At 39.9% G+C, this 21,258-nt stretch overlaps 1 protein-coding gene and 1 non-coding gene across 2 annotated transcripts in view; both read left to right on the top strand.

Annotated features, from left to right (window-relative positions):
• IARS2 (isoleucyl-tRNA synthetase 2, mitochondrial) overlaps positions 1 to 21,258 on the top strand; it is a 72,306-nt gene that overhangs the window by 43,350 nt on the left and 7,698 nt on the right. The window contains exons 13-18 of the mRNA XM_050761051.1: positions 6,154 to 6,256; positions 7,829 to 7,922; positions 15,086 to 15,194; positions 17,784 to 17,886; positions 19,218 to 19,343; positions 20,330 to 20,461. Of these exons, the coding sequence (XP_050617008.1) occupies positions 6,154 to 6,256; positions 7,829 to 7,922; positions 15,086 to 15,194; positions 17,784 to 17,886; positions 19,218 to 19,343; positions 20,330 to 20,461 (667 nt within the window). The remainder of the gene's footprint in view (positions 1 to 6,153; positions 6,257 to 7,828; positions 7,923 to 15,085; positions 15,195 to 17,783; positions 17,887 to 19,217; positions 19,344 to 20,329; positions 20,462 to 21,258) is intronic.
• Positions 18,450 to 18,552, top strand: LOC126945597 (small nucleolar RNA U13). The gene has a single exon (XR_007722492.1). It is a non-coding gene; the product is annotated as a small nucleolar RNA U13 (small nucleolar RNA).

Genomic DNA, 21,258 nt, shown 5'->3' with positions numbered 1-21,258 from the left:
CTTTTTATGTCATGTTTTTTATCATTTTTATTTTGCAATTTTTTATTTTTATTGCAATTTTTGTTTTCAAAACTCTTTGTCACACTTTTTTTTTTTTTTGAGACGGAGTCTTGCTCTTGTTCCCCAGGCTGGAGTGCAATGGCGGGATCTTGGCTCACTGCAACCTCTGCTTCCCGGGTTCAAGTGATTCTCCTGTTTCATTCTTTCAAGTAGCTGGGATTACAGGCATGCGCCACCATGCCTGGCTAATTTTTGTATTTTTAGTAGAGATGGGGTTTCTCCATGTAGGTCAGGCTGGTCTCGAACTCCCCACCTCAGGTGATCTGCCCTCCTCGGCCTCCCAAAGTGCTGAGATTACAGGAGTGAGCCACCGCGCCTGGCCTCAAAACTCTCTGTCACACTTTCTTTGTTTTGTTTTGTTTGTTTTGAGATGGAATCTCTGTGGCCCAGGCTGGAGTGCAGTGGCACGATCTCGGCTCACTGTAAGCTCCACCTCCCGGGTTCAGGCCATTCTCCTGCCTCAGCCTCCCGAGTAGCTGGGACTACAGGTGCCCGCCACCTCACCCGGCTGATTTTTTGTATTTTTAGTAGAGAGGGAGTTTCACCGTGTTAGCCAGGATGGTCTCGAGCTCCTGACCTCGTGATCCGGCGGCTTCGGCCTCCGAAAGTGCTGGGATTACAGGCGTGAGTCACCGCGCCTGGCCTTTTTTTTTTTTTTTTTTTTTTTTTTTTTTTTTTTGAGACAGAGTCTCGCTCTATTGCCAGGCGCGATCTCAGCTCACTGCAACCTCTACCTCCCGGGTTCAAGTGATCCTCCCCCCAAGTAGCTGAGACTACAGTCACGCACCACCATACCTGGCTAATTTTTGTATTTTTGTAGAGACTGGATTTTGCCTTGTTGCCCAGGCTGGTCTTGAAGTCCTTAGCTCAAGTGATTCACCTACCTCAGCCTTCCAAAGTGCTAGGATTGCAGGTGTGAACCACCGTGCCCACCCAAAATTAATTTATTCAATTGACAAAAATTGCATATATTATGTACAACATGTTTTGAAATATGTATGCATTGTGGAATGGCTAAATCTAGCTAATTAACATATATTTGTTGGGTTTTTCTTTACTCTCTCATTTTAAAATTAACTTTATTGTTTTTTTTTTTTTTTTTTTTTCTTTTGAGACGGAGTCTCGCTCTGTCGCCCAGGCTGGAGTGCAGTGGCCGGATCTCAGCTCACTGCAAGCTCCGCCTCCCGGGTCTACGCCATTCTCCTGCCTCAGCCTCCCGAGTAGCTGGGACTACAGGCGCCCGCCACCTCGCCCGGCTAGTTTTTTGTATTTTTTAGTAGAGACGGGGTTTCACTGTGTTAGCCAGGATGGTCTCGATCTCCTGACCTCGTGATCCGCCCGTCTCGGCCTCCCAAAGTGCTGGGATTACAGGCTTGAGCCACCGCACCCGGCCAACTTTATTGTTTTAAAAATATAAATAATTTATCTAGAATCTCAAAATAGAACCTAATTATAGAACATAATGCTTACTAAAGTACATTTAGTAGACTTTATTTAGAACATGATGTTTTCATAATTCACAATATAAAGGAAGGAAGGAAGTCTTGCTCTCTAAATATTAGTGAGACTTGCTATCTTAATGAGATAAAGCTTCTTCCCTTAAAAATGTTTCATGTTTCTTTTGGATACATTGAACAAATTTTTCTTTTGTTCTGATTCCTATACATATGTAACAAGGAAAAAAAGTCTGAAGTATGTTGTTTTATTTACAATAGCCTTTCTGAAATTGGATTTTTAAAAATGATTGCAGGATTGCTTTTCATTGGTGTAGCTAATGTGTAGTTACGTTGTTTCTCGTAAGTGTAATTAGGTAAGCTAAAGGAAAAACTTTTCTTCCTCACTAAGAGACTTTTGTTAGTTTTTAAAAAAGTTTTTTAAATTTGCAAATAAAAGCCGGGCGCGGTGGCTCAAGCCTGTAATCCCAGCACTTTGGGAGGCTGAGACGGGCGGATCACAAGGTCAGGAGATCGAGACCATCCTGGCTAACATGGTGAAACCCCGTCTCTACTAAAAAATACAAAAAGCTAGCCGGGCGAGGTGGCGGGCGCCTGTAGTCCCAGCTACTCGGGAGGCTGAGGCAGGAGAATGGCGTGAACCCAGGAGGCGGAGCTTGCAGTGAGCTGAGATCCGGCCACTGCACTCCAGCCCCCGGGGACAGAGGGAGACTCCGTCTCAAAAAAAAAAAAAAAAAAAAATTTGCAAATAAAGTATATATAAAACACAAAATTACATTTCTTATATTAAAATATGTTCTATAACTAAATTACTAATATCGTTATAAAAAATGTAGCAATTAAAATGAATTTTAGATTAGAGGTATCTGACTAAACTTGGTAGGATTTTATGGTTGCTTTAATAACGTGCCAACAGCAAAATTGGAATATTTCTTTCTTAATGCTTTTAGTTATATACTTAGTAGGTTACTTGAATATAGTTAAATAACATTTAAAATGTCACTGAATTTTCTGATATTTAGGAATATGAAAAAGAACTCATTTTTATTTTTTTAAAATAGATGTGGGGTCTTTACTGTGTTACCCAGGCTGGTCTTGAACTCCTGGGCTCAAGTGATCCTCTTGCCTTGGCCTCCCAAAGTGCTAGGATTATAGTCATGAGCCACCGTGCCAGGCCAAGAATATGAAAAAGAGCTTAGTTTTATTAAAGTTGAATTTAGGTTTCTCAAATATGGATGTGGAGCTGGGTGTGGTGGCTCACAACCCATAATCCCAGCATTTTGGGAGGCTAAGACTGGAGGATTGCATGAGGCCAGGCGTTCGAGACCAGCCTGAGCAACAAAGCGAGATTCCCATCTCTAGAGGGGCGAAGAAAAAAAAAAAAAAAAAGCAGGGCATCTTGGCGTGGGCCTGTAGTCCCGGCTACTCGGGAGGCTGAGGCGGGAGAATTACATGACACAGGAGTTCAAGGCTTCAAGTGAGCTATGATCATGCCACTGTAATCCAACTTGGGCCACCGAGTGACACCTTGTCTCAAAAAAATTTACGTAATTAATTAAAATAAAATGTGTATGTTTCATCTATAGTCATAAAGTTACTCACTTTTCTTTAGTTATTAGGACTTTTTCTTTTAAGAATAAAAATTTTCACCTAGTCTTCTTCTTCACAACTTTTTCCAATGTTTATAGAAACTGAAACTCAAAAAATAATATGATTTATTCCTGTCATTTTCCAGTAAATCACAGGTAGAGTCTGGTTTTTGGACTTAGTACTTGCTGTGTCAACATACTAATCTCCTGGGACTGCCTAGTTTCTCACTTCATCTCTGATACGCAGTCGTCACTCTATACCTGGGTAAAAGAGCCTTTCTGCCATTGCTTAGCAAACTCCAGAGAGTACGAGTGTGAATTCAGTTACAGTGTTGTCTTTATAGATGAGTTAGAGAGGCAGAATAAAGAAGTAAAAACAGCACACCAAACTATATATGATTTTGGAAACACAAATCAAGCCCTGATTTTAACTGTTACTTGCTTAGCCTCGTAATTTAAGGAACCCTAAGGTGCAGAACAAATCATCTGTCAAGACCCACTGTGTATTTCTGTGAATCCAGTTAGCAAGTGCTTGTAAAGTGCTTTGAAAAAGATACGTGGTATATGTATACATGCTTCTGGTTAATATTCTTTATCCTAACATTTCTACTGTATTTGCTAAATTAATATGAAATTTGAGACATTTACTTTTACTTTGATATTATTTTTATGTGTTTTTCCAATACATTTACTGTTTTATTTTACTCTTTACCTAAACTTGGCAGTCTAATGATAACATTTTAAAAAAGAAAGGCAAATGACACCCATTTTTAGAATTATTATTTTTTAATGAGAATTTCATTAGTATGAAGTATTATGTACTGTAATTGTGCATATATTTGCGTGTAAATGTACTTTACTAGTATCTCTCTTTTGTGGTTGTAATCTTTTGTTTTTTTTTTTTTTTTTTGGTCTTTAGATTTATTCAGGTTTTTCTGTTATACTATGTTCATATTTTCTTAACTGAAAATGTTCTGGACAAACTCTGTAAGATAGTAATATGTAACTAAATACTATTGTCATATAACTAGGTAGTTATTACATAAGGTTTTTATGGTCTGATAACATAAAAGTTTATCTTTACTGTTAAAGTCCATCTGAAATGATTCAGTGTCTTAGAAACATGCATTTATGCCCATTTTCCTTTCTCATTGTAAGTTCTTCAAAGTACATGATGGTAGCGTTATACTTTTAAAATCTATCCTTCATAGAATACCAACTTAGTGATATCCAGCTTTTATAAGGTATTTCAAATTTAAATTTGTAGAGCATATTTATTTATTTATTGTTTTTTTTGAGACGGAGTCTCGCTCTGTTGCCCAGGCTAGAGTGCAGTGGCGTGATCTCGGCTCACTGCAAGCTCTGCCTCCTGGGTTCACGCCATTCTCCTGCCTCAGCTTCCCCAGTAGCTGGGACTACAGGCACCTGCCACCATGCTCGGCTAATTTTTTTGTATTTAATAGAGATGGGGTTTCACCATGTTAGCCGGAATGGTCTCAATCTCCTGACCTCGTGATCCACCCGCCTTGGCCTCCCAAAGTGCTGGGATTACAGGCGTAAGCCACTGTGCCCGGCCTGTAGAGCATATTTAATTTATACTCATTTGATTTTGCCTTCCACAACAATTTTTGGTAAACACTTCATTTATCTGTGAATTATCAGGCCCAGACCTGACGTCAAATAATCAGTCTGAATAATGCGTACATAATATTTATTCAAATGTGCCAGATATTGTTCTATGTGTTTTATATTTATTAACTCAGTTAATATTCATAGGAAGTCTCTTAATGATGCTTTTACTATTTGTGTTTTACAAATGAGGAAACTGAGGCACAGAAATGTTAAGTGCCTTGCCCAGGTTCAAGTCGTGGAGCCAGAAATTAAGCCAAAGCCCCCTGCTGGCAGGATCCATGCTCTTGGCCATTATACTGTGACTAAATGAAAAGCAACTAGAGGAAGCTGTAATAGCAACAAAGCTGCAATAATAAAGTCAATATTCTAATAAATTAAAAATGTTATTTTTGTGAGAAACTATAGTATGCTTTTATTTCCTTGAGTTTAATTTTCAAATAATTTATTACTGTCTATCTTCCCAAAGATATGACCAGTTCTGTTGTTTATTTGATAGGGGTTGATTGGCTTTCTGTCATGTGTTAGGTACTGTACTAAGTTTTACATGTATAGTCTCATTTAGTTTGTAGTTGTTCGAGGGAAGTGTCTAGGATTACTACAATGTTAAGTTTCATCAGGGGAGGGTCTTGCGTATTTTGCCAACTGCTGTCTCTCTAGTGCCCGTACCCAAGACGCTGGAGGTGTTCAGTAGTTTCTGAGCAATGAATTAGATTGTTCTTAACAGAAGGGAAAGCTAGGTCTTAAAGAAGTTCTAGTACTTGTGCATGATCATAAATACAAAGTGACAGTCAGAATATAAGCCTGGATATCTGTCGTCACAGTCTCTGCTCTAGTATGGCATTGCATCTTATGCAGATGTCTGTAAGCAGGGAGGGAGTCCTGGAAAGTTTTCAAGCAGAGAATTAGTGTGATAAAAGCAGTTTAGGAATGCATCTATTTCAAGGTCTGTTTTGTAAAGTAAAGGGATGAGGGTAGGGGGAAGTGCTTTCAGACCATTGATTGCATCAGTTTAGTTTTCAGGGAATGAGGTTGGACTGATAGAGTGTGAGTGGGAACCACTGTAAACTTTCAAAGGTAGAACTGAGAGAATGTGTTGGTTTAATTAAGGCAGAAATCAGAAGAGGAAAGATAATTAGGAGGTTTCGAGTATAAGTACCTGTATAGAAAATAGATTAGTAAGAAATAGGTAAATCAGTAATGGAAACAGGGTGGTCAGAAGAAGTTCTTTTTTTTTTTTTCTTTTTAAGGATATGTATAATCAATTTTTTACTTATATTGAATTTAAAATGATAGCAGCTTTTCAAACTAAGGTTTGAGGAAAAAGATAGGAAAAGAAATCACTATTTGTTAATTTTAAATTGTTTGTTATTCATCACAATAGTTAATTGAATAATTCTGCCATGTCCCCCCTGAAATAGCCAAACCATTGAGCATATTGTTAAACTAGTGGAACAGCACGGCAGTGATGTCTGGTGGACTCTTCCCCCTGAGCAACTTCTTCCAAAAGAAGTCTTATCTGAGGTAAATTTCTGTTTGTATTTAACAGCTTTTGTGTGTATTACAGGACTTGATGACAACAAGGGAAATTCTTGAGAGTTAAAAAAGCATCTTATGTAAAGTTAACAAATTTATTTACTGTAAATTAGAAGCTAATGCAGTTTGAAAGTAGACATTTTGTTTAACTATAGAACTGTAGTATTTAAGGCTGGGTGTGATGTGTAGTATTTAAGTGCTGTAATCCCAGCACTTTGAAAGGCTGAGGCAAGCAGATAGCTTGAGTCCATGAGTTTGAGACCAGCCTGGGCTGTTAACATGGCAAAACCCTGTCTCTACAAAAAAAAAAAATATATATAAAAATTAGCTAGGCATTGTGGCATGCGCCTGTAGTCCCAACTACTCGGGAGGTTGAGGTGGGAGGATGGCTTGAGCCTGGAAGACAGGTTGCAGCGAGCTGAGATTGCACCACTGCACTGCAGCCTGGGTTACAGAGTGAGAGCCCGTCCCCCCAAAACAAAGTGTAGTATTAGGTCGGGCGCAGTGGTGCACACCTGTAATCCCAGCACTTTGGGAAGCCAAGACGGGCGGATCACCTGAGGTCAGGAATTCAAAACCAGCCTGGCCAACATGGTGAAACCTCATCGCTGCTAAAAAAAAAAAAAAAAAAAAGGCAGGGCTCAGTGGCTCACGTCTGTAATCCCAGCGCTTTGGGAGGCCGAGGTGGGTGGATCACGAGGTCAGGAGATCAAGACTATCCTGGCTAACACGGTGAAACCCCATTTCTACTAAAAATACAAAAAATTAGCTGGGCACGATGGTGAGCCCCTGTAGTCCCAGCTACTCGGGAGGCTGAGGTGGGAGAATGGCGTGAACCCGGGAGGCAGAGCTTGCAGTGAGCAGAGATTGCACCACTGCACTGTAGCCTGGGCAACAGAGTGAAACTCTGTCTCAAAAAAAAAAAGAAAAGATAAAACAAAAAATCAGCCAGGCATGGTGGCGCAACATGTCTTGAGTCCCAGCTACTCAGGAGGCTGAGGCAGAAGAATTGCTTGAATCCAGGAGACGGAGATTGCAGTGAGCCAAGATTGTGCCATTGCACTCCAAGCTGGGTGACAGAGTGAGACTCTGTCTCAAAAAAAAAAAAAAAAAAAAAAAAGTGTAGTATTTAATAAAGTAGTGGAATGTGAGGGTCAATTGTTACCTCATTGAGGGCCAGGATTGATTAATGTTAACTAAGCTCATGTAATTTACTGTGAGAGAACAGTGCCTAATGTTACATCAGGCCTTTGTAGGATCTGTAGTAGAGTTAGCTGATTGTATCACACATTAAAATATCCAAATTTAAAGTTAATTTCAAGAAAACAGAAACCAATTCATATTACATTGGTAAATGTGTAATTCAGTGGCCACAGATACTTTTAAATGTGAATGGAGGGAGTTGTACTTAACTGTGAAATGCTTAAAAATACTGTAAATTTCATCTAAAAATGTGAACTTAATGGTTGCATTTCATTTCTGAAGACTTTTGGGGTACAGTATTTGTTGTCTGTATTGTGATCTTTGTGTACCTAACATGCTTTTACATTATCTTACTAGGTTGGTGGCCCTGATGCCTTGGAATATGTTCCAGGTCAGGATATTTTGGACATCTGGTTTGATAGTGGAACTTCATGGTCTCATGTTCTTCCAGGTAATTTTAAAAAATAGATATATGCTGATCAAGACGTTTTGAAAATATGGAATTGGTATTTAGAAGGGATCTATGATCAAAACCTTTTTTTGTGTGTGTGCTTTATTTAGAGATCTGCTATATTTTAGACCTGGAAGGACCCTTAGAGTTTACTCAATCCAATGATTTCTAAACCTTTTTCTGTTTTTCTAGATGAAATTTCATTTAGAATTTACAATACAGAAAATAGTTAAAAATGGGAATATTTTTCCTCCTTTCAACCAGTTCATTCTCCTTGGCCACTTGGCAACCCCAAGGCACCCAGTTTTGTAAAACGAAGTTTGGAAGTCACTGAAATAGTCTGACCTCATCATTTTTCAGAAGAGAAAATGAAATTGACTTAGAGCCAAGTTAGTTGATGGTCACATAGCTTAATAGTGTCAAACTGGAACTCAAGTACCCTGATTTTCAGTTCTCATCTTCTATACTACATTGCTTTTTGTGGCTTTTTCTCCTCTCTGTACAAACAGCCGACTAACTTTTATACTTACTGATAATTAGGGAATGTTTTTGACTGATTGGATAAAGAGAAAGGAGAGACACTGGGCAGGAATTAGAAAGGAGTAGTAGGAGAAGGCACGTATCAGAGGATATGTTTAGATGCTTGAGAAGAAATATTTTTAAGGCAACTAAGTGAAGTTGGAGACAGGGATGAGATGTCACGGAAGCAGTGATGGATCACACAGTTCCTCACACTCTTACTAAGGGCCAGCTTTGGCCCGAGAGACCCTGTTTGCTTTCTGGAGTAAGGGTATGTGGGAAAAGTAGCTTGTCTACGAATCGCACAATGGGATTCCTAGTAGGTGGATCTATTTCCTTCATTTAAGCCTTTCTTTCAGCTTAGGAAATTTTAAAAACAAAATGCATGTAAATTCATGTTTTCTCTCTATTACAGATAAAACGTGCATAATAATAATGGCCAAATATAAGTTACATATTTTTATAATTTTTTTGTAGTGATTTTTAGAATTATTATTTCATAATTTTCTCCCAGCATATTTGAGGGAAAATACTGCAAGTTTTGGTACTTTGCTTCCCTAAATTACAGTTACGTGTTACATAATGACATTGCAGTCAGTAGCAGACTGCATACATGATGATGGCCCCACAAGATGATAATAAATTCGACTGCTGAACAACAGGGTTCTGACTGCACAGGTCTACTTATATGCAATTTTTTTCAATGAAATGCAGATGGAAAATATAGTATTCTCAGGATTTTGAAACTCACATATAGAAAGGGAGGGCTGACTTTTCATATATGCAGATTCAGCAGGGCCAACTTTGGGACTGCTGTATTTGAGTATTCACAGATTTTGGTACATGTAGGGGTGGGGGGCTGAGGGGTTGCTGGGTCCTAGAACCAATCCTTTGCATATATCAAGGGATGACTACTGTATTTTTACTGTACCTTTTCTGTGTTTAGATATGTTTAGATACACAAATACGTACCATGTGCTGACGTTGCCTGCAGTATTAGTACAGTAACATGCTGTGCAGGTTTGTAGCCTAGGAGCAATACACTGTGCCATGTTGGCTAGATGTAGAGTCGGCTATCCCATTGAGGTTTGTGTAAGTACACTCTATGATGTTCACACAATGATGAAATCACCTAAGGGCACAGTTCTCAGAGTATATCTCTATTGTTAAGCAATGCATGACTCTGTATTGAAAATGCAGGTCAATACCACTACTTAAGGTAGTAGGAAGAAGAGTTTCCTGCTGGCACATGTTGGGCAGCATTCTGAATTTCAGAAAAGAGTATGCCAATTGTGAAACCGTGAGGTATAGTGTATTTCAAAGTTTATTCACTGCTTTAGGCTTTGTGAGAATTAATGGTACTACCATTGTTGCTTTTCAGTTTCTGAAATCATTTTTACATTACCAAGTGCAGTGAGTGCATGTTATATTTGGCGCCGTCGAGTGGTTTAAAATCCATGAAAACGGTCATAAAAACCTATCTGATAGAGTTTAGTCATAATACTTCTAGAGTGTGATTTTTTTTTTTTTGAGACAGTGTCTCACTCTGTTGCCCAGGATGGAGTGCAGTGGTACGATCTCAGCTCACTGCAGCCTTCACCTCCTGAGTTCAAGTGACTCTCCTGCCTCTGCCTCCTGAGCAGCTGGGATTACAGGCATGTGCCACCATGCCCAGCTAATTTTTGTATTTTTAGTAGAGAAGGGGTTTCACCGTGTTGGCCAGGCTGGTCTCAAACTCCTGGCCTCAAATGATTCACCTGCCTCAACCTCCCAAAGTGCTGGGATTACAAATGTGAGCCACCGCACCCGGCCAGAGTGTAATATTCTTAACCAAATAATTTTCACTGCAACAGAAAAATTTTAAATTAATTCATAATAATTGTACATATTATTGAGTACTTGTAGTGTTTTGATAGGTGCATTCAATATGTAATGATCAAATGAGGGTATTTAAACATTTACCCAAACATTTACCATTTCTTTGTGGTGGGAACATTTTATATCTTCTCTTCTAGTTATTTTGAAATATGCAATAAATTGTTACTATATTTGCCTTACTGTATTAAACACTAGAATTTATCCCATATAAGTAACTCCTTTTCTATCCCCATTAACCATATCCCCATTAACCAAACGCTCTTCATCCCTCCCTCTCACCCTTCCCAGCCTCTGGTAACTATCATTCTACTTTCTACCTCCATAAGATCAACTTTTTAAACTCCCACATATGAGTGAGATTATGGAGTATTTGTCTTTCTATGCTTGGCTTATTTCATTTAACATCATGACCTCCAGTTCCATCCATGTTGCTGCTAATGACAGGATATGGCTGAATAGTATTCCATTGTGTGTATTTATCACATTTTCTTTATCCATTCATCTTTGATGGATACTTAGACCGATTCCGTATCTTGGCTATTGTGAGTAGTGTTGTAATAAACATGGAGATGCAGGTATCCGGTTGATATGCTGATTTTATTTCCTTTGCATAAATACCTAGTAGTGGGATTGCTGGATCATATGATAGTTCTGTTTTTAGTTTTTTGAAAAGAAACCTCTGTAATGTTTTTTATAATGGCTGTACTAATTTACATTCCCACCAACAGTGTATAATAGTTCTGTTCTCTCCACATCCTTGCCATCATTTGTTACTTTCTTTTTGATAATAGCCATTCTGGGCTAACTGGGGTAAGATGATATGTCACTGTTTTTGATTTGCACTTCCCTGATGATTAGTGATGTTGAACATTTTTTCATATACCTGTTGTCCATTTATATGACATCCTTTGAGAAGTGTCTGTTCAGACCCTTTACCCGCTTTGTAATGAGATTTTTTTTGTTGTTTCTTGTTTTTGCTGTTTCTTTACTTGAATCCGAATATTAGTCCCTTGTCAGACAAATAGTTTGCAAATATTTTCTTCCATTCTACAGGTTGTCTCTTTACTGTGTTGATTGTTTCCTTCGTTGTGCTGCAACTTTTTCTTAATATAGTCCCATTTGTCTGTTTTTGTTCCTTTACTTGTGCTTTTGAAGTCTTAGCCATAACAGTTTTGCCTAGACCGATGTCCTAGAGGATTTCTCCTATGTTTTCCTCTAGTAGTTTCATAGTTGGGGACCTTAGATATAAGTCTCTCTTTTGAGTTGATTTTTGTATATGATGAGAGGTAAGGGTCTATTTTCTTTCCTTCCTTCCTTCCTTCCTTCCTTCCTTCCTTCCTTCCTTCGCTCTTTCTTTCGCTCTTTCCTTCCCTCCCTCCCTCCCTCCCTCCGTCCCTCCCTCCCTCCCTCCCTCCCTCCCTCCCTCCCTCCCCTCCCTTCCTTCCTTCCTTCCTTCCTTCCTTCCTTCCTCCTCCTTCCTCCCTTCCTCCCTTCCTCCCTTCCTCCCTTTCTTCCTTCCTTTCTTCAATGCATGGAATTGCATTGAATATTTATTTATTTATTTATTTAAGATGGAGTCTCACTCTGTCGCCCAGGTTGGAATGCAGTGGCACAATCTCGGCTCACTGCGACCTCCGCCTCCCGAGTTCTAGTGATTCTTCTGCCTGAGCCTCCTGAGTAGCTGGGATTATAGGCATGTGCCACCACACCTGGTTAATTTTTATTTATTTATTTATTTATTTGAGATGGAGTCTCACTCTTGTTGCCCAGACTGGAGTGCAATGGCACAACCTGGGCTCACTGCAACCTCCACCTCCCGGGTTCAAGCGATTCTCCTGCCTCAGCTTCTCAAGTAGCTGAGACTACAGGCATGTGCCACCACGCCCGGCTAATTTTGTATTTTTAGTTGAAATGGGGTTTCTCCATGTTTGTCAGGCTGGAATCGAACTCCCCACCTCAGGTGATCCACCCGCCTCAGCCTCCCAAAGTGCTGGGATTACAGGCATGAGCCACCGTGCCCAGCAATTTTATATTTTTAATAGAGATGGGGTTTCACCATGTTGGCCAGGCTGGTCTCAAACTCCTGACCTCAAATGATCAGCCCCCCTCAGCCTCCCAAAGTGCTGGGATTACAGGCATGAGCCACGATGCCTGGCCACGTTGAATTTTTTTTTTTTTTTTTTGAGACGGAATCTTGCTCTGTTGCCCAGGCTGGAGTGCAGTGACACGATCTCAGCTCACTGCGACCACTGCCTCCCAGGTTCAAGCAATTTTTCTGCCTCAGCCTCCCCAGTAGCTGGGACTACAGGCACCCACCACCACGCCCGGCTAATTTTTTGTATTTTTAGTGGCGATGGGTTTCACCATGTTAGCCAGGATGGTCTTGACCTCCTGACTGCATGATCCGCCTGCCTCGGTCTCCCAAAGTGTTGGGATTACAGGTGTGAGTCACCGCCCCCAACCTGTTGAGGATTTTTGTGTCTTTGTTCAACAGAGATATTGGCCTGTAGTTTTCTTTTTTGTTGTGTCTTTGCCTGGTTTTGCTATCAGGGTAATGCTGGCTTTGTACAGTGATTTAAGAAGAGTTTCCTCTTCTTGGATTCTTTGGAGTAGTTTGAGCAGAATTGTTGTTGTTCTTTATATATTTGGTAGAATTCAGCAGTAAAGCCATCTTGTCCTAGACTTTTCTTTGTTGGAAGACTTTGTGTTACTTATTCAGTCCAGTTACTCCTTACTGTTCTATTTCTTCCCGGTTTAATCTTGGTAGGTTGTATGTGTCCAGGGGTTTATCCATTTCCTCCAGGTTTTCCTATGTGTTAGTGTACATTTGTTTATAGTAGTCTCTGATGATCCTTTGTATTTCTCTGTTGTCTGTTGTATGTCTTCTTTATCTTTTTTTTTTTTTTTTTGAGATGGAGTCTTGCTCTGTCGCCTAGACTGGAGTGCAGTGGCCTGATCTCGTCGCACTGCAGACTCCACCTCCTAGGTTCAAGCAGTTCTCTGCCTCATTCCTCCCAAGTAACTGGGGTTACAGGTGCCTGTCACCATGCCTGGCTAATGTTTGCATTTTTAGTAGAGATGGGGTTTCACCATCTTGACCAGGCTGGTCTTGAACTCCTGACCTTGTGATCCACCCGCCTCTGCCTTCCAAAGTTCTGGGATTATAGGTGTGCACCACCGCGTCCGGCCCCATGTCTCCTTTTTTACTTCTGGTTTTGTTTATTTGGATCTTCTTTTCTATTTTCTCAATCTAGCTAAAGATTTTTTTTCACTGCATATGCATTTACTTTCTTACATTATCTCAGACTTTCCTGGCTGCACAGACTAGGTTAAACCCTTTATTTTCTCCTTGGTAACACCCATCACAGTTATTTCTTTTCTTTTTTTTTTTGAGACAGAGTCTCACTCTGTCGCCCAGGCTGGAGTGGAGTGGCACAATCTCTGCTCACTGCATCCTCTGCCTCCTGGGTTCAAGTGATTCTCCTGCCTCAGCCTCCCAAGTAGCTGGGATTACAGGCGTCCGTCACCATGCCCAGGTAATTTTTGAATTTTTAGAGATGGGGTTTCGCCATGTTGGTCAAGCTGGTCTTGAACTCCTGACCTCAGGATTTGCCAGCCTCCACCTCCCAAAGTGCTGGGATTACAAGCGTGAGACACCACACCCGGCCCCATCACAGTTACTTCTTGTTTAACATAAAATCTACCCTACTAGATGTCAGCTCCAAGAAGCAGAGTCCAGATTTCCCCAGGATCTAACACAATGCCTGCTATGTAACAAGTGCTCAGTAATATTGGTGTAATTGAGTTGGTTTGATTCAGTTATTTAAATTTTGTTTCCCCACCTCCACTCAGGTAATCTTTCTTAAATAAAGTTTGCAACACTAAATCTTCAATCTTAGGATATAAGGACAAATCATAATTTTATAAATAAAAGGGATTATGGGGGCTTTGAGAGTTGTGAGTTTAGATTTAAAATATGGATGTAATCTTCATCAAAGACCTCATGTTACTTTTTTTGAAAACCCTTTTATTTTGAAAAGTCAAAGTATTATAAAGAATTACAGCATGCTCTTCTTCATCTAGATTTTCCAATGTTAATGTTAACATTCTACTACATTTGCTTTATGTGTCCTCTCTATGTATATATATGTAGAGGAAAAGATGCATCTTTTATCTCAATACTTTAATATATATTTCCCCAAAACACGATGATCTCTTAACGTAACCAACACAGACATCAAAATTAGGGAATTAACATTGATTCCATACTGTTAACTGTCTGTAGAACTTATTAATTTTACCACACTCCTATGTGGAAAGAGGAAAAAAAAGGACCCAAGATCTAATCTGAGATCACATGTCACATTTAATTGTCATGTCTCTCTAGTTCTTGTTCTGTGTCTTTCATGACCTTGACATTCATGTAGTACAGGTTTATTTTGTAGATGGTCTCTCTGGGTTTGTGGGATGCATTGTCATGATTAGATTCATGTTATGCATTTTAGGTAGGAATATCGCAGAAAGGATACTGTGTTTATTTCTATAGATCATTTCAGAAGTCACATGATATATCTCTGTCCTGTTATTACTGGTGATATGTAACTTTGGTCACTTTCTTGGTTAAGGTGGCGTCTACCAGTTTCCTCTATTGTAAAGTTGCTTCCCTTCCTCCCCACTAATTGTTATTAATTAATAAGTGTCTTCTTTTTCTATTTTAATTTACTTAAATTTCTGGGTGTCTTTTTCTTTTAATATTTAATTTTGAGGTCCTGACCAAAGAGCAGATTTGTACTTGGAAGGAAAAGACCAGCTCGGGGGTTGGTTTCAGTCATCCTTATTAACAAGTGTGGCCACAAGGAAGAAAGCACCTTATAAGTAAGTATTTATACCTGAGCCAACCTGCTGAGTACCTGCCAGTGTGTGAAGCACTATGCTGAGTACTATAGAGATGGTAAGGCACCACCCTTGATTGCTTACAGTGTCCTGTAAGAATTTGAAGTAAAAAAAAAGAGAAAGGACAAGGGAGACAACACCAACGTGTCTTGTGAGTGTGATGCAGATCATAACTCCTTGAAGAAAATGTCAGCATTGACTGGAGTAGTTGGGGGAACTTATGTAGTTCTGTTTTGTTTGTTTGTTTTGTTTTGTTTTTTGAGAAAGGACCTCATTCAGTCACCCAGGCTGGAGTGCAATGGTGTGGTCAGAGCTCGCTGCAGCCTCCATCTCCTAGGCTCAAGCAATCCTCCTGCCTCAGCCTCCTGAGTAGCTGGAATTACAGACATGCACCACCACACCTGGCTAATTTTTACTTTTTTTTTAGAGATGCATTCTCCTCCCATTGCCCATGCTGGTCCCAAACTCCTGGCCTGAAGCAGTCCTCCTGCCTTGGCCTCCCAAAGTGGTAGGATTATAGGCGTAAGCCACCATGCCGGGCCTAGAACTAGATCTTGATCTATGGTAAAACATGACCAGGAGGAATGTAGGGAAGGATATTCGAGGTTGAGAGAAGACAGACTGAGTGCAGATGTCCTTTATATTTGTAATATCCACAGTGGCTAGTGAGCTGAAACATTGCTTTCGTGAATTTTATTAAATTAGGTATTCTCATTTAGTACACATAATTACTTTTTCAAACGTGTGGGTAAAAATACTAATCAGAAAGATTCCTAAATAGCTTAGCTTAAGATTGTGGCTCTCTTAGGATAAAAATCCATCCCAGAACGTTTTGCATGTTTCTTTTTTTTTGAGATGCAGTCTTGCTCTGTCGCCTAGGCTGGAGTGCAGTGGCGCGATCTTGGCTCACTGCAACTTTTGCCTCCCGGGTTCAAGCGATTCTCCTGCCTCAGCCTCTCGAGTAGCTGGAATTACAGGCACATGCCACCATGCCTGGCTAATTTTTGTATTTTTAGTAGAGACGGGGTTTCACCATGTTGGCCAGACTGGTCTCAAACTCCAGATCTCAAGTGATCCATGCTCCTGAGCCTCCCAAAGTGCTGAGATTACAGGTGTGAGCCACCATGCCTGGCCCTTTTACATGTTTTTGTTTCTTAACATGTGTTTTAAAGACCATTAGAAGGGCGGATCCTATTTTTTTCAAATTGTCTTTTGAAAATAATTTTGAGACGATAATCTGCTCTTTTAAGACATACTTTTTCCTGTTTTTTTTTTTTTTGAGACCGAATCTCGCTCTTTAGCCCAACCTGGAGTGCAGTGGCGCGATCTCAGCTCACTGCAACCTCTGCCTCCCGGATTCATGCCATTCTCCTGCCTCAGCCTCCCAAGTAGCTGGGACTACAGGCGCCCAACACCGCACCTGGCTAATTGTTTTGTATTTTTAGTAGAGACGGGGTTTTATCATCTTAGCGAGGATGGTCTTGATCTCCTGACCTCGTGATCCACCCGTCTCGGCTTCCCAAAGTGCTGGGATTACAGGCGTGAACCACTGCGCCCAGCCCTTTTTCTTGGTTTTATTTTTTCATTAAATTTTTTTTTTTTATTTTTAGTGAATTATATAGTTTTTCCGCTATCACCACAAGAGGTTTTATAACATTTCCAACACACTAAAAAGTTTTCTCATGCCCATTTGTGGCTAATCTCCACTCCCATCCTAGGGCCCCTGGCAACCACTGATCTTGCTATCTCTGTAGTTTGCTATTTCTAAACTGGTTAGCTTTAATGATAAAATCAGTACACAGCAGAAGCTCAGAAAATAATCTGTTTAGTGATGAAAATGTCTAAAGTTTTCCTTTGTGTAAGTCGAGAGTTCACTAACCATTGTGATACATGAGCTAAGAATGATTTTTTTTTTTGAGATGGAGTCTTACTCTGTCTCCCAGGCTGGAGTGCAGTGGGACGATCTCAGCTCACTGCAGTCTCCGCCTCCTGGGTTCAAGTGATTCTCATGCCTCAGCCTCCCGAGTATCTGGGACTACGGGCACACGCCACCATACCCGGCTAATTTTTGTATTTGTAGTGGAGACGGGGTTTCACCATGTTGGCCAGGCTGGCCTCAAACTCCTGGCCTCAATTGATCTGCCTGCCTTGGCCTCCCAGAGTGTTGGGATTACAGGCGTGAGCCACAGCACCCAGCTGAATTTGACTTTTAAGGAAAGGTTTCGACCGGGTGGGTTGGCTCATACCTGTAATCCCAGCACTTTGGGAGGCCGAGTTAAGTGGATCCCCTGAGGTCAGGAGTAGGTAGGAGAATCTCTTGAACCTGGGAGGTGGAGGTTGCAGTGAGCTGAGATCATGCCACTGTACTCCAGCCTGGGTGACAAGAGTGAGACTCCATCTCAAAAAAAAAAAAAAAAAAAAAAAGAAAGAAAAAGAAAAGTTTTCATTCATAATCAGTCAAGAAAAATCATATTTTTGTGTCAAACTTAGATACTCTTTTTAGCTATACGTAATCTTCAAAAAGATAATATAATTGTGTTTATCATTAACATAGCTGGTTTGTCCCTTTAGGACAGTGATTGTTCATGGATTTACCCTTGGAGAAAAGGGAGAAAAGATGTCTAAGTCTCTTGGGAATGTCATTCATCCTGATGTTGTCGTTAATGGAGGACAAGTAGGTGATTCTCTAAAATGTATTTTATTTTCGTTTTAAGGATCTTAAATTGGCAGCCAAAGCCCTTAAGATAGTTACTTCAATGTAAAAATAAAAACTATCTTTTATATTCTCAAATAACACATGATTTTAATGAAAAAGGCAGAGGCTAGGATTGTGGTCCTTTTACCTCATTTCAGGCCTGACTCTCCAGTTAGGTCCCAAACCATGCTGTTCCTTCTTCTTCTTTTTTTTCTTTTTTTTTTTTGAGACAGAGTCTCGCTCTGTCGCCCAGGCTGGAGTGCAGTGGTGCGACTTCAGCTCACTGCAAGCTCTGCCTCCCGGGTGCACGCCATTCTCCTGCCTCAGTCTCCCGAATAGCTGGGACTGCAGGCTCCCGCCACCACGCCCGGCTAATTTTTTGTATTTTTAGTAGAGACGGGGTTTCACCGTGTTAGCCAGGATGGTCTTGATCTCCTGACCTCGTGATCCGCCCGCCTCGGCCTCCCAAAGTGCTGGGATTACAGGTGTGAACCACTGTGCCTGGCCTTTTTTAATTGTCTAAGAGCCTTTAAAATGTATAGATCCTTTTTTGATTCGTAAGTGTGATGATTGGGTTTTCACACTATTGTGTGAGGTATGCCTCCCTCAAACCTTGTTACAGTGTTGGCACATTACTGTCTGAAGTGGAAAAAAAAATGTGCAAAGTGTAATTGTATAGTTAAATGGAAATGATAAAAGAAAAAATGAGATTACAACTTCTAAGTGCACATTTCATTATTATGTTGTTGAAAATTATACATTTTAAAGCAGGTCCTAAATGTACATCAAATCTGAGGTTGCTGATAATTTGGGGGGGTTTTGGAGCTGCTTTTGTGAAATAAATCATTTGTCTTTTTTTTTAATTTTTAATTTTTTAATTCCTGTGGCTTTTTACTGCCCTCCTAACATCCTGTAACCATTCATTGTTTTGTATACAGAGTTGCTAGGAAATAGTGAAAGGAAAAGCAGGCCTTCCTCTTCCCCGCCCTTACTATAGAGACCTCCCTGGCACTGCTGTGTGTCTAGCTACCAGCTGTAATAGATGGAAACAGATATGACCAGGGAAGAGATTAGGTATGAGCATTTGTGCGTTGAACAAAATTGCAGAGCACCCTCTTTCTTTTTTCAGTTTTTTTTTTTGTAGATACAGCCTAATTTGAGATTGTTAGCCTGCATTTCATTACAATGCTAGTATAGTTTATATTTGTATTGTGCTCAAAAATTTCTGAATAGGAGCTTTACCTAAAACATCTGTTCAGCTAATTGGAATTGAAAGCCATTGTGTTTATATATTTTTTCTAAATGAAAAGGATCAAAGCAAAGAGCCTCCCTATGGCGCTGATGTCCTTCGCTGGTGGGTAGCTGATTCCAATGTCTTCACCGAAGTTGCAATCGGCCCATCCGTGCTCAATGCTGCCAGAGATGATATTAGCAAGGTTAGAACCATTATTCTTCCTATTTCTAAAGGACAGGTTTGCCAAATCAGTGTTTTAAAAAATGAGACACATTTTGTTCGGCACTGAAAAAACTGAATGAAAATGAGTTCTCCATATATTGTGAGCTTTTAAAAATCTCCTGTGTTGGCCGGGCATGGTGGCTCATACCTGTAATCCCAGCACTTTGGGAGGCCGAGGTGGGTGGATCACGAGGTCAGGAGTTCGAGACCAGCCTGGCCAACATAGTGAAACCCCGCCTCTACTAAAAATAAAAAATTAACTGGGCGTGGTGGTGCATGCCTGTAGTCCCAGCTACTTGGGAGGCTGAGGCAGGAGAATCGCTTGAACCCAGGAGGTGGAGGTTGCAGTGACCTAAGATCCCACCACTGAACTCCAGCCTGGTGACAGCGTGAGACCTCGTCTCAAAAAAAAAAAAAAGTCTTGTGTTAATTTATTTGTTTCAAAACAATGGTAGTAATACCAGTAACTTTATATAATTTGTATATAATATCCTTTATATTTTATTAATATAATATATAAAATGTAGTATAGCATAGTATAGATATTAATTTTGTATATTTATGTACTCAATAACCTTTCACATTTTTCCATGTATCTTTATATTCACCTGTGAAGCAAGTGAAATAACATTCTGACCCACACACATTAATAAACTGGGCTACTGAAAGGTGATTCGTCCTAACGTAATAAAGAAATGTAATGAAAATTCAGTCATTAGGCATAAAAATCCTGTGGTTGTTTCTATAACTGGGCTATTGGAATAAGAGTTTGTTGTGTACTTTTTGTCTTTTTTTTTTTTTTACATTTGTAGTGTTATTTGGAATGATAATAAAAATACCCCATTAAGAAAATGACAAGAGTTGGATGAATCCAACTTAATTACAGAGTAAAAGCATAACTTTTCAGTGAAAATTGAAGGCATCATTAAATTTTTTTAACTGCATATATTTTCCTCCTATGAATAGCTTAGGAATACACTCCGCTTTCTTTTGGGAAATGTGGCTGATTTCAACCCAGAAACAGATTCCATCCCTGTTAACGATATGTATGTCATAGACCAGTATATGCTACATTTACTGCAGGATTTGGCAAACAAGGTAAATGTAAATTAATAAACTTCTGGAAACTAGAAATATCAGCACTATTTGAGGTTAAAATTGTAGTTTTATCTCAGTGGAACAGACCTTGCTGGAAATAGTAACTATAGCACTCTTGAAAAGGTTATGCTTGCTGAATTCCACACATTCCCAGGTTGGCCTTAGGTATAAAGTGTTATCATATCTTTCGAGTTTCTTAAAAGATTAGAGAAATATGTCCAGACCAGATTTTTCTCTTACAATTAGCTCTATTTCTCCAACAAGAAGGAATAAAGTGGAGTTATACTTTATTTATCTGCAGATGTGCTACTCGTAATAAAGTACAGAAATAACCAAAATGACTATTCCTGTTTGTCTCATAAGATATTTGCTCATTTTTATATAGACTTAAGTAATTTGTGTTTTCTGGCTGGGCGCAGAAGCTTACACCTATAAATCCTACCACTTTGGGTGGCCAAGGTGGGAGGATTCCTTAAAACCAGGAGTTCAAGACCAGCCTGGGCAACAGAGCGGGAACCCATCTCTACAAAAGTTTTAAAAATTAGCCAGGCGTGTTAGCGAGTGCATGTAGTCCCAGCTCCTTGGGAGGCTGAGGCAGGAGGATCACTTGAGCTCAGGGTTTTGAGGCTGCATTGAGCTGTGATTGTGCCATTGCACTCCAGCCTGATTGACAGAGTGAGACCCTGTCTTTAAAAAAAAAAAACAAAATGGTGTTTTCTCACAATTGGAAATGTATTTGCATTAGTGCATCCTTAAGTCAGAGTGTACATACCACTTTTGCCCAATCAAAAATAAAT

The sequence above is a fragment of the Macaca thibetana genome, chromosome 1, assembly GCF_024542745.1.
Source record: "Macaca thibetana thibetana isolate TM-01 chromosome 1, ASM2454274v1, whole genome shotgun sequence".
Classification (NCBI taxonomy): Eukaryota; Metazoa; Chordata; class Mammalia; order Primates; family Cercopithecidae; genus Macaca; species Macaca thibetana.
This window is presented reverse-complemented; position numbering and strand designations above follow the sequence as displayed.